General features: G+C 35.7%; 1 protein-coding gene across 1 annotated transcript in view; it reads right to left on the bottom strand.

Moving 5' to 3' along the window:
• The window catches only part of LOC123561326 (uncharacterized), a 73,585-nt gene that overhangs the window by 12,879 nt on the left and 46,151 nt on the right, over window positions 1-14,555 (bottom strand). Inside the window, exon 4 of the mRNA XM_053553310.1 lies at window positions 11,719-12,117. Coding sequence (XP_053409285.1) covers window positions 11,719-12,117 — 399 coding nt within the window. The remainder of the gene's footprint in view (window positions 1-11,718; window positions 12,118-14,555) is intronic.

Genomic DNA, 14,555 nt, shown 5'->3' with positions numbered 1-14,555 from the left:
ATGTATATGACGTGATCATGTTTTCAAATCAAATGACTTATCCAAAGACCCATAAAATAAACGAAACTGATATTTACACCCTTTTGATATATATCCAGGAATTGTAATAGGTTTCCAAGCACTTCTCCTATACATTTGTTTGACAAATTTATATTTCTTATACATGAATGTGTTATTGCGCTGGCATTTAATTGGTTCTATGAAGTGTCATTACTGGTCAATCCAGATTTAACAACAGAATCAAGCAATGCAAGGGTCACTATTAAGGTATACAGACACTAAATTGAAAACTGGCGCGGAAAAAAATCATGGTAGTCGCAAAATGGCGCATTTAAAGTGTCCTCCTTCTTTGCTCTGTAAAGGTTTTTTTTCCTTCCCTTTTTGCATTTTGTTTTGCTGAAATCACATAACAGATCTATCCTTGGCATATAGGAAGCATTTTCGCAATAATATGATAGCATGACAGATTTATTAATTGAAATATTCTGTAGGTCATACAATTTGGGATATCATTTTTACTTGATACTGTAGTTGGTTTGTTTGACTGAAGAACATTACCCGCAATTTTATTTTGACGTTCTTATTCAGCACCGACAATATTCTTTAATAAAATGTAAAAATGTAAGCTACAGACATTTAAAACGGGTCCTGCTCTGTGCTGTAGCCATTTGAAATTTGTCAATTTTATCTAGAATATGCCAGCTATTTAGTATGTTCATACCTTAATGACTCTCCCCATACATGGCTTCATAATTAAATAAATATTAGAAATGCCAACATGAGGTAATTTAGATGTTTTCATGCTGTCTATTTCCTTTAGAAACTAGAATTTTATCTGGCACAATTTACTGACTTACAGCTTGATACCTTTGTTTATAACATGACTATGTATTGTTCCAAAAGTTTGAAGTCACAACATGTGGTGCGCTAACTTGTATGCGACATGGTACACATTTGTTTGCTGCAGATGCATAAAACAAAACCACAAAGGGATAATCTTACGAGCAACCAACACTTATACACACTGTTATTTTCTATAGTAAAAGAGTTTGCTAGTTGTTAACTGTAGCTTAATTTGGCCGTTCAGAACAGTTCTGGTACATGCTGACTAATTCTGTGGTAAGCCGTCTTTTTGGAATAAAAACAAGGACAAAAATCCAACAGGAAAAGATACATCAAAGAACGTAGACTTAAAGCTAACATTCTTCATAATGCATTATCTGGTTGTGATACTGTCTCAATACGTTTGCAAGACATGACAACTGGAAGAATAGGTTGTTCTATCATGCAAAGAAATATCAAAATGAGGCCAGAGACTATATTTTCTTAAACAATTAGACGTATTAAAAGCAACCCCGTAAGAGATGTTCACGTATGTTGCAAATAACATTGTATCAAGCAGGTTGTAAACAGGCATTTATAGCATAGTTACATTGACATTGCTAATCCTGTCAACTGGAAATGATCAAAAGAACTAGTACTTTGTTTTGATTATGTAATACGCTTCATAATTAGCTGCTTTAAGTTGGAGGAAACTCATCAGTGTAACTACAAGAATACATACAAAGGCAGAAATAAATGTATCAAGCCGATCCTGTATTCTTAGACATTCTGAAGACATGTGTACTAGAGAGTGAAATAGGCAAACCTATTACAGTTTGAGTTAAATATTGAAAGGGTTGTCATGCCTAAAATTAAAAGTTGTTTGTTTAGAGTAACCTGATCGTAACTTTTCTTTCAACTTCTGTAAGTTCACGAAAAATGCTTGGGACATTACCCTAAACATGCAATTATTCTAGGACTTATAACTGCGCTACTGAGAGGTATTCCTTACACTGTATTGGATAAAGAGCACATATCAGGTATGATTATAACTAGGACGGCCTGCAATAGTCATTTTACCCATGCTGAATGAGCTCCATCGGCTATATCGAGATGCAGAGTATACTCAACTCTGACCCACATGTACAATGTTCTGAATGATCGTTTCTTTATCAGATACATGATATCATTATTTAGGCCGATATGAAACCTAAGACAGAAAATACACTATTTCATTATTTGTCAAAAGGCTTAACATGCAAGATAACTGTAGCTCAGTATATTATAAGGAGACATTGTTTATAAACTAATCGATTAATCTTTACCTTAAAAATTTATATCCAAATCTATTTGGTGGAATTTAGACTGATTCTAAAACTTGAAATCTTAATCAAAGTCAACTAAATTTGGACGTACAAATGTATAGGCGTAAAAAAATTGTTGTTTCCGGTATCCCGACCTACCCTAAATTTTTGGCCCGACCCTAAATGTTTTTATGGCCTTGGAGAATATTTTTTTCAACTTTTTAACAAGAAGTTGCAAGACTGCTCTTTTTATGCTTTAAACATGTCCAGTGATATTAGAAATCCACTTACTGATGCTCTGAAGTCATTACCCCCTTATTTACATTCATTTTTTGACACAAAAATAATTTCTAAAAAGTCTCCTTTAATAAAAAATAAATCCAAAAAAAAATCTTTTTTCAGACCTACCTACCCTAATTTTTTTGAGCATGTTACCGGAAACAAAGAATTTTTTTAGGCCATATGTGAACTTGTTTTATAAAGTACCCTTAATGAACCTCAGAATGTAAAGAATGTTTAAATAATAGATTGATATAATTGAATACTAAAATTAGTTTTGTTAAAATTTACCTGAGTGATATGGGCCTAATATTCACACTTAAAAATAAAGTCATCCTGTAAATGAATTTTTTAAACAATTTCCCCCCTTTTAGGGCCTCATCTATGTCATTTGTCAGTGTCCTGTATATTAAATGTGAATAAAATGTAACTAAATAAATAATATGTCAATAATCGTTACTTATTTAGGTTATTAATTAACCTTTTGGACATTGCTTTCAAAAATATATGATTAAAATAAATAAAATATAGGTCCCTTTTTGGGGCCCCATTTTAAGCTAATTGGGATTAGCGAACTGCATGTCTCCTCCTTTTTGTGGATTCAGCATACTTCAAAATAGTTACATACAAAGTTTGGTGCTTTCTTCACAAAAGGAAACATCTTTTTCCTATAACTACTCACTAATTTAGTTTGTCGTAAACGTCGTCGTAAATCGTCACGTTAGCTTCCGGTTGGGCATGCGTACAAATATTAAGGTAACCTACCTCCTTAATTCAGTTCAGTTTTAGAAAATGTTTTGGGCAATTCATACTCAAATCATTATAGACAATTAGTGTGTGAACTGTCAACTAAATGGTTCCAAAAGTTTTAAAGTTATGTTAGACACTGGCCTCCAGATCGTAAGACAAAAAATATTTTTGTTAAAAAATATCTGGAAATTAATGCTATATTTTGTAAGAAGGCTTGAAATTAAATTACTGACATACTATATGTTATGGAAACAAATGAAAATTAGTTGTTTTTACTAAATTTTACAATGAAAATCGAAAAGTGTTTTAACGCTTTATTCAATGTAAACTGCCTTGATTATAATCGATAGTTAATGCTTATTAACCACTAAATCCTATGTAGCGGTGTTGGTAATGACAGCAGAAATGTTCCATATTGCTGCGGCGGTCCAAGTTAGATTCACGACGCGGGCATCTGTTTTTTGCTTGAAATGGCATTTTTATGCCCCCTCCCTCTTCGAGGAAGGAGGGGTATATTGTTTTGCAGATGTCGTCGGTCAGTCTGTTGATCGGTCGGGTCGTAGACCAATCGGTGTCCGGATGATAACTCAAAAACGCTTAGGTCTAGGATTATGAAAGTTAATAGGGACATTGGTCATGACCAGCAGATGATGCCTATCGATTTTGAGATTAGTAGGTCAAAGGTCAAGGTCACAGTGACCCGGAACAGTTAAAATGTTTCCGGATAGCTTGAGAACGCCAATGGGCCTAGGATCATGAAAGTTGATAAGGAGGTTGATCAAGATCAGCAGACCCCTATTGACTTTGAGGTCAGTAGGTAAAAGGTCAAGGTCACAGTGACCCTCAACCGTTTCCAGACGATTACTTGAGAACACTTGGGCCTAGGATCACAAAACTTAATAGGGAGGTTGGTCATGACCAGCAGATGACCCCTATTGATTTGAGATCAGTAGGTCAAAGGTCAAGGTCACAAAAACCCGGAACAGTTTAACAGTTTCCGGACGATAACATGAGAACGCTGGGGCCAAGGATTATGAAACTTGATAGGGAGGTTAGTCATGACCAACAGATGACCGCTATTGCTTTTGAGATCAGTAGGTCAAAGGTCAAGGTCACGGTCGGTCGATCCGTAGACCAAGGGCAAGGTCACAGTAACCTGGAACAGTTAAACCATTTCCGGATGATAACTTGAAAAATAGAACAGACTCCAGATAATAACTTAAAAATGCTTTGGCCAAAACTTTACATGGAGTTTGGGCATGACCAGTAGATGACCGCTATTAGTTTAGAGGTCAGTAGGTCACACATCATATGAAGGTCGATCATAACTAGTAGATGACCTCTTTTGATTTTGGGGGTCACTGTTGTGCTGATGTTGTTAGGTCTGCCTGCCCATAGGCCAAACAGTTTCCAGATGTTAACTTAAGAACTGGTTGCCATCCTGTTTTAAATTACACATGATTGTTGCATGTGACAAGTGGATGACCCCTACTGACATGGAGGTCCAGTGCACAGTGACCAAATAATTTCTGTTCCTTCTGAGTTACTGAATGCATCAAGGAGTGGGGGAGGGCGTTTCGTATTCTACGAGCTCTTGTTTGAGTTTAGAAACAAAAACTCATATTCTAATGTTCATAATATGACCAATCTTCAATTCTACAGAAAGATCATTTTAAGCCGAAATCTGGAGGTCAGTTCTTTTTAAGAATACAACTGAATTTGTCCTCTTTGCATCCAAGAAAGTGTGAGATTTTCAGTAGTGCTTTATTTTTTCAAACTACATGTACATGTAAGTTTTATGGTTATAGCTTTTATTTTTGATGTTACTTAAACTACTTTTTTTTCATAATTTACATTTTATTCTAACTAATATTTCACATCTTGTGATGGTACACTCTTCACGAAAAATACTGAAAACAGTACTTAATTAAAATGCTGAACACTACGTTACAATTTCATACCTGCATTATCTTCCAATGGTCCTTATGTTTTTTTAATACCTTAAACTTTTTCTGCTTTGAAGACATGATGTAATATTTTTGTTTAATATACTTTCTCAGAATCCTGATGCATGTCTAAAGACCAAAAGTATCCCCTGTGTACCTTTACAGTTGCTAAGTGTGACATTTTATTCTTTAAATAAAACAAGAAGGTGTTTTTGTCACCAAAAAATAACACATGCCTCCCCTCTATGTATTCTGAGGATGGAAGAGGAGGCATGTTTGTTTGTATGTTTGAACTGTGAAGTCCAAAAATGTCTTTTCCATCTTTAGCTCTGCCGGCCATTCTGTGCAGCGAAGCGAAACGTGTTGGCGATAAGCACAACAAGACTTGGTACAGACACTCCTATGAAGTTTCGTCGAAATCTGTCCAGCAGTTTGGCCTATGAAAGCCAGACAAGATTTTTGTATTTTTAGCTGTGGGGACCATTTTGTGCAGCGAAGCGGAACGTGCCAGCGATATGCACAACTGCGGTTGGTACTGATTACTCTTGTGAAGTTTCCAGCCAGCAGTTTGACCTGTGAAAGCCGGACAAGATTTTTAGCTCTGCCGGCCATTTTGTGCAGCGAAGTGGAACATGTCGGCGATATGCACAGCTAGACTTGGTACTGATCACTCCTATAAGGCTGTGAAGTTTCGTCGAAATCTGTCCAGCAGTTTGACCTGTGAAAGCCTGACAAGATTTTTCTATTTTTAGCTCTGGTGGTCATTTTGTGCAGCAAAGCGGAACGTGCCAGCGATATGCATAACTAGGGTAGGTACTGATCACTCCTGTGAAGGTTCGTCAAAATCCAGCCAGCAGTTTGACCTGTAAAAGCCGAACAAGATTTTTCTATTTTAAGCTCTGGTGGCCATTTTGTGCAGCGAAGTTGGTACTGATCACTCCTGTGTAGTTTCGTCGAAATCCAGCCAGCAGTTTTACCTGTGAAAGCCGGACAAGGCGGACGGACGGACAGACGGCGAAGGCAACAAGAGGGCCATGAATGCCCTACATCGCTCACCTGAATTTAGTTGCTTGCTTAAACCATGTGCCCCCAAGCGGGGCCAGTTTTAACCCCGGGGATGTAATTTGAACAATCTTGGTGAAGGACTACTACACGATGCTACATACTAACTAGAAGACACTTTTGTAGAAAAGCGCATGTTTCCCCCAATGCTTAGTAGTAATAGGCAAGACGTCAGTAGGTGACAAGAGCGAAAGTCAAAGAGACACTGATGGTTGGCTGCAATAGGGATCATCTACTCGGCATGTGCAATCATCCCATGAAGTTTCAACATTCTGGGCCTATTTGTTCCCAGGTAATGGAATGGAAATGGTTTTCCGTGTTATGGCCACTGTAACCTTAACCTTTGATCAGGGGTCACCTACTTTGCATCTGAAATTATTCTGTGAAGTTTCAAAATTCTGGGTCAAGTGGTTCTCCAGTTATTGATGGGAAAGGGTTTTCCATGTTCAGGCCCCTGTGACCTTGATCCTTGCTCAAGTGACCCCAAAAATGACAATTGTCATCTACTCTGTAAGTCCTATCATCTTATGAAGTTTGAAGGTTCTGGGTTAAATGATTCTCAAGTTATTGATCGGAAAACATTTGCTATGTTCTGCTCCCTGTGACCTCGAACTTTGATCAAGTGACCCAAAAAATCCATCTTCTCTACATGTCCAACCATCCTATGAGGTTTCAACATTTTGAGCCAAGTGGTTCTCAAGTTATTAATCAGAAACGGTTTTCCGTGTTCAGGCCCCTGTGACCTTTACTTTTGATCTAGTAACCATAAAAATAATCGGGGTCATCTACTCTGTAAGCCCTATGAAGTTTGAAGGTTTGAAGTGTGACGGACAGATGGCCCCTGTGACCTTGACCTTTGAACGAGTGATTCCAAAAACAATAGGAGTCATCTATTCTGTAAATCCTATCACCCTATGAAGTTTGAACGTTCTAGGCCAAATGGTTCTCAAGTTACTGATTGAAAATGAGTTTTCATGTTCTGGTCCCTGTGACCATGACCTTTGATGGAGTGACCCCAAAATCAACAGCGATCATTTACTCTGTATGTCCAATCATCCTATGAAGTTTCAACATTCTGAGTCAAGTGGTTCTAGACAAGTTATTGATCGGCAATGGTTTTCCCTATATAAGTCTATATAAACCATGTGACCTCCAGGGCGGGGGCCATATTTGACCCTAGGGGGGGATAATTTGAACAATCTTGGTAGAGGACCACTAGATGATGCTACATATCAAATATCAAAGCCCTAAGCCACCTTTTTTTTTTACAAGAAGATTTTCAATTTTTTCCCCTATACTAGTCTATATGAACCTAGTGACCCCAGGGGCAGAGCCATATTTAACCCTAGGGAGATAATTTGAACAATCTTGGTAGAGGACCACTAGATGATGCTACATACCAAATATCAAAGCCCTAGGTCATGTGGTTTTCGACAAGAAGATTTTCCCTATATAAGTCTATATAAACCATGTGACCCCCAGGGTGGGACCATATTTGCCCCTTGGGGGATAATTTGAATAATCTTGGTAGAGGACCACTAGATGATGCTACATACTAAATATCAAAGCCCTAGGACCTGTGGTTTTGGACAAGAAGATTTTCAAAGTTTTCCCTATATAGGTCTACGTAAAACATGTGACCGCCCAGGCCGGGGCCATATTTGACCCTAGGGAAATAATTTAAACAATCTTGGTAGAGGACCACTAGATGATCCTACACACCAAATATCTAAACCCAAAACCCTGTGCATTTGGACAAGAAGATTTTTAAAAATTTTCCTTTCGGTTGCCTTGGCAACAAGAGTTCTGTATGAATTTCAATTCTGTGAATAAATTTTAAACAAGACTATCCAAGGAACATTTCTGTGAAGTTTCATCAGATCGGCCTAGTGGTTTAGGAGGAGATGTTGTTTAAAGGAAAGTGTGGACGGACGCCAGACGGACGCCGGACGGTGAGCGATCACAACAGCTCAACTTCTGTGCTCAGGTGGGCTAAAAAACGTATGGGGGAGACATAACTGATTTTTACTTTATTTTTCTGAAAAGGGAGTTACAATGGATACAAATGCAGCGTTCAACTCATATATACAGGACTGAAAAGTTATCCTTTTTTGACATTCATCAATTACCTTAACATTACTGTTATATGTGGTGGTTCTATATTCTTAAGCAATGTGTACACAAAATTTAGGCATTACTTGCGAACTTAGCATTATTTTGGAAGCACAGGACAATGTAAAATTAAATGTCTGCATTTTTCCACAAGTTAAACATCAATTTTATTGCTAGTTTACCTTCTTGTGTTAATGTTCGTTAGTAAATGTCATGCAGTTGAAAGAATTTCGCTTATTTAATTATGAACATATTCTAGAAATATATTTTTGCTGCAACTTTTGTGCCCTATGCACCTTTTCAGAAAAATCACTGTAAGTGTGTATCATTTTATATTCTCTTTGTACCACTGATGAGACTTTGTCATTTTTATTCTTTGTATGAAGCAATGCATGCAATATACGTGATTACAATGTGTTAGTTAACCTTTACCCTGCTGTATTTCTAAAATTGTCTGGTCCATCATTCAATTTGGGCAGTACCACTTTTTATTCAAAGGGGTGTTCTGTGAAAATTTACTGACTGAATCATGATCTGCACTGGTCGCAAAGGCAAAATCATTTGCCGCCAGCAGGCTAAAGGTTAATTAATTATGCTTTAAAACACTTACTTTTCATTTAAAGCCTCATTTGCTGATGCTGTTGAGTTTTGTTTTTGTTGAGACAGTTTTCAATTTTGCAGCCATTTTCAGGAATACCCTAATTGCTAGATAGAATATATCTAAAGTTGATCACCAAAAATCTTTTGAGGAACAGGAAACTAATAATGAATGAATGTAACACTGTTGACAATTAAAACAAGTGACAGCGTATTGCAGTTGCAATACAGAAGTCCCCTACCAGTATAAAAATTCATAGTGTTCGTCCCTTGTGGTTGTTGGCAACAGTATTAAGACTAAAGATGCTTCAAGGCATTTAGGAGCTAAGAGACAAAAACTATTTTAAATTAAAATTCAATAGTGACCTTGGCCTACAATCATGTACACAACATATTGTCACATCATTAGGAACATGTGTGTGCAGTATTAAGATAATCCATCTATGCACATAAGTTACGGAACAGAAACACATTTTTACTTGACCTTCAATAGTGACCTTGACCTTTGACCGACAACCATGGGTCATGTCCACGACAAATAGTCTTATCATGGGAAACATTTTCTGTGTAGTAATAAGAATCCTTCAGTGCAATTAAATGTTATGGGGCAGAAGCAAATTTTTAAAAACTTCACTTGGCTTTAAAAGTGACCTTGGCCTTTTTAACCGAGACAAGCATTGATCTTGTGTTGACATATTGTCTCATCATGGGGAAAGTTTGTCTGTACCACTCAAATAATCCATCAATGCATATAAAAGTTACGATGCAGAAACAATATTTACTTGACCTTCAATAGTGACCTTGACCTTTGACCTACAAGCATAAGTTATATACATGCATGATCTACATACTGCCTTCTATACACATACTAAGATTTATGAATTTAGCTTGAATACTTTTCGAGTAACTGCAGAATCCAGAATTGTGGATGGACAGCTGACGGAAAAGTAGGCTTAATGATAATTTGTTATAATTGTTCATTAAGCAATAACTTTTTTGGTAATATTTTATTTTTATTTCAAATTTGTGCAGATTGCGTGTTTTTAAAAAGCAGTATCTATAAACATTAAATTAGTTATAACGCTTCAAACCATACACCTACACCTATCATATATATAGAATAACATATTTCCTTGTCAGAACACACTACCTAGGGCCTAAAATAAAATACTGTTTGTTTCAACTCCTACGTCCGACCAAAAAAAAAAAAGAAAAACAACGCCGCAACCAAAAATATTTTATTGCAAGATCCAGTAAAAGATTTTTTTCTTCTAAGTTAAATATTTCTAGCTTTGAACAGTAGTGAAATGAAAACAAACAGAAGTATAATTGAACTGCTGCAAAATTCACTTTGTTGCCACAGGTACCCTGTGGCGGGACATATTGCCGCCGTGTCGTGATTTGACCGTTATTTCTCATATTTAAAATTCTTTACATTTATAGTTACCAAATAACCCACAGCTTTATATTTAAATGCTTTTTTAAAATCTCCAGAATTTGCCGATGATATTAAAAAAAGGACGAGGTAGCTCTCACGCCACTTTTTCAACCAACGGAAGTGGACTGAATCCGGCTTGGCAATGAAAAGACAAAATCTGCAAGGACAGGTTAAAAGAGCGAGATTCCCGGCATGCGCAAGTGTTTTCACTATCAAGCCAGACTCAATCCACTTTGCTGGTTGAAAAAAAAATGGCGAGAATAACATGAATGGAATTGGACGGGTTTTACCCGCTTCCAAAGTTAATACTAACTTTCTGAAATCAGGAAGTGTTTATTTGATTCCAAACAACATCTAAATTTCAGGCTACATTCCATTCATGAGTAATGCGGATGAATTATCAATGACAAAGTAAAGGTAGTTTAAAGTTTTGCATGCAAGTAACTATCTCAAAAACTAATGGAAATACTACAAAATCTGGAAAAGAAGCTTATACATACGCTTATAGTAATTTAAGTGGCACTTTTATGCACCTACTTTTGATATTCGCTTATACTGTATAGGGGTAAATATATTCATGGTTTTTATTTTCGCTATATTCGCGGATATTTATGATCCGGAAATATAACTTAAATTTCATGCTTATATTCGCACATTTTCGAGTTGTTTACTTGAAAACGAAAGTAGGAAAGTAGGCTGTTTATTCTGCGGACCGATATCTGAAATGCGGCAATATGAGGGAATCTGACTTCAGCTGACATGCATTTCACTGCATACAATTCAACGCCCCTTTTTCTTTTTCGTTTTTTTTTTCGTTTTCTTGAAGCAAATGTATAAATATCTTGTAGAAATTAGGTCTACGACGGAGTGAAAATCTAGAAACTGTATCAAAATTGATCTGAAGTAGCTGAATTTTATATGAAACAAAGAACAATTTCTTTTAATGGTATATAGCCATTATCGATGAACGTTGATAAAAATTTCTGGTAAAATCAAGCAAATCCTAAAACAATTAAATTACATCTGAACGAACTTTGTAAAAGTTTAAAACATGTTAAAGTAACTATTTTCACAAAATTAAATTGACAACGGGCCACATAATAGCTTTTTTACAAAGCCAAGCCTGTGATAAACAAGTGTGCAATTTTTAAAAACCATAGCTCTTATAGTTTCTCAGAAAAAGTGGACCTGAATAAAATATCTATTAAAGTGACGATCAAATGGCAACCTCGTAGACTTTTTTTCAAAAATCAGACAAGCTAAAGATTTGAGATATTTGAGCATGCCGCAAAACAGTTAGTGTTGAACCGTTATCATGTAGTTTTCATTTTATTTTATATACAATCACATACGCAAACATATATATTATTAAAAATTAATCAAACTACAATGCTGTTTGATAACTTACCATAACCTGAAAAAGTGGCATTGCTTTCTACTGTTATTGAAAACCTAGTACTTCTTTGTGAATATGTCAACTGACATTGGTATTCCCTTGCATCACTGCAAGTCAACTTTTCAACATCCATGTACACTTCAAGTTTGGTATTTCTAGGGTTATCCTGATCCAATTCCCCTCCAACAACAAAACCTGGTATTTGCTGAGTCAATATAGGGTTTTTTGATCTAATTGCATTAATCTCTGCAAAACGTTCCATCATACCTGATCCTGAATTTGTTTCTCTAAACATCATAATGTTATAGATGAGGTTAACACCATCTTCATTAACTTGACATGTCAATGTTTGATTTCCTGTACTCCCTAACAAAACTTCTTTGTTACGGAAGGAAAAATCTATGCCACTAACTGAAAATTAATAAAATAATGGTATAAAAATCAGCCTATAGACATACTATCATAATTCAACAATTGCAATCAATCTTTTCATAAAAAAGTTTCAAATGTCTTAATAAATGAAACCACGTCAACTTGTGAACAAGAATGTCATTGACCTTAAAGCGCTCACCTGTGTACAAGGCTTCAAGTGTGTTTGTGTAACGTAATAGTACAAAGTTAGGTTTCTTCTATGTCAGCCTATGTTATATACATGTCACACACATTTTTGAACTTAGGGCAATAATTTGAATAATTGTGGTAGACAGAACAACTCTGATATTACATGCCAAATATCAAGGCTCTAGATATTATTGGTTCAGAGAAGAAGATTTTCAAAGTTTCTTATATATAAGCCTAAAGTAAGTTCATGTCACACACAGGGGCATGGCCATTTTTGACCTTAGTGCAATAATTTGGACAATTATGGTAGAGAGCACATCCTTATATCACATGCCAAATATCAAATCTCTAGAGAAAAAGATTTTTTATGTCTGATAGCTGAAAACATATTTCTAACCAAAAATACCCATGTGTTCAATGAACTGGAACCATTTGAACAACTTTGAAAGAGGGCTACCCTGAGATCATTTATGTAAAGTTTCATCAAAATCCATTCAGTGGTTTTGGAGGAGAATCTCAGTAGATTTTGTTTAAAGAAATTGTTGATGAAAAGTGAACACACCCTCCGGCGGCCATGTTTTTTAACGAATCAAAAAAAAATTGAACGGTATTTGTAGAAGGTCACACTAGGAACATTTGTGTGAAATTATTTAAAATTGTGCGAACAGTTTTATATAACAAGATGTTCTAAGTTTCTACTATATATATATAGGGAACAATGACAACGCCCCCTGGCAGCCATGTTTTTGACGAATCGGAATAATTTGAACAATTTTGATAAAGGGTCACACAAGGACCATTTGTGTAAAATTATTTTAAATCGGGCCAGCGGTTTCACACAAGAAGATTTTTAATGTTTCCACTATATACATATTCGGAAGAGTAACCACGCCCTCTGACAGCCACACTGCGAAAAAAGAGTTAATATACGGGAGTGTACGGGATCCCGTATATTACCCGTATACGGGAAGAAATACGGGAAAACTAAAATACGGGCGTGTACGGGGCTTGTATATTTAAAAGTCCGTATACTTATAAAATACAGAGTTCCGTATACTATGAAATACGGAATTCTTAGTATACGATACCCCGTATATTATTGAAATACGGGAAATTCTAAAAAGGGTTATTCTGATCGTATACAACACCGTATATTCCCGTATATGTCTGGTGTACGGGAATACATAAATCCGTATATTACGAAAATACGGGACGTATATTTCCCGTATATGTTTCATATACAACCCCGTATATTTCCCGTATATTCTGGATATACGGAATATGTATAGTTTGTATATTTCGAAAATACAGGGATTAAATTTCCCGTATATTCTTCGTATACAACTCCGTATATTTCCCGTATATGCCGGAAATACGGGATTTAAATAATTTGTATATTTCGAAAATACGGGACGTATATGTCCAGTATATGCTTGGTATACAACTCCGTATTATTCCCGTATATGCCAGAAATACGGGATTTAAATAATTTGTATATTTTGGAAATACAGGACTTATATTTCCCGTATATTCTTTGTGAATACAACTCCGTATATTTCCCGTATATTCTGGATATACGGGATATGTATAGTTTGTATATTTCGAAAATACAGAGATTAAATTTCCCGTATATTCTTCGTATACAACTCCGTATATTTCCCGTATATGTAGGAAATACGGGATTTAAATAATTTGTATATTTCGAAAATACGGACGTATATGTCCGTATATGCTTGGTATACAACTCCGTATATTTCCCGTATATGCCGGAAATACGGGATTTAAATAATTTATATATTTCAAAAGTACGGGATGCAATCAATATGTGTAGTGAAAATTATATTCTCCGGCCATTTCAAAGGTCAAACTTTTTGCATGTTTTCGAATTTGTACGTGTATATAGAATGAATGCCAATATTGAAAGAAAGAAATGTTTAATACTAATATGACATGAACTGAAAAAAAGCATTCACGGACCAAAACAGGTATAAAATCAAACATGAATGAATCCATCATTTCATCTAGCGCGTTCCCGATTTATTTTAACATTTAATCTAAATAGCCGATTGAGAAAAGAAAAAGATTAATCAATTCATCCCTATTTATTTGTAGTGATAAATACATCCGTGGATCGCGATATCGCCATTGTAAAAATCAAATGCAAGCATAAATCAACTCTTTTTCTGCACATTTCCAACGCTTGTGCATACAATGCAAATATTTATAGAAAAAAAGAGGAACTAATCCATTTATATTTTGTACTGAAAATGTATATAAGACATGTATTG

Source organism: Mercenaria mercenaria, chromosome 10, assembly GCF_021730395.1.
Source record: "Mercenaria mercenaria strain notata chromosome 10, MADL_Memer_1, whole genome shotgun sequence".
NCBI classification, from domain to species: domain Eukaryota; kingdom Metazoa; phylum Mollusca; class Bivalvia; order Venerida; family Veneridae; genus Mercenaria; species Mercenaria mercenaria.
This window is presented reverse-complemented; position numbering and strand designations above follow the sequence as displayed.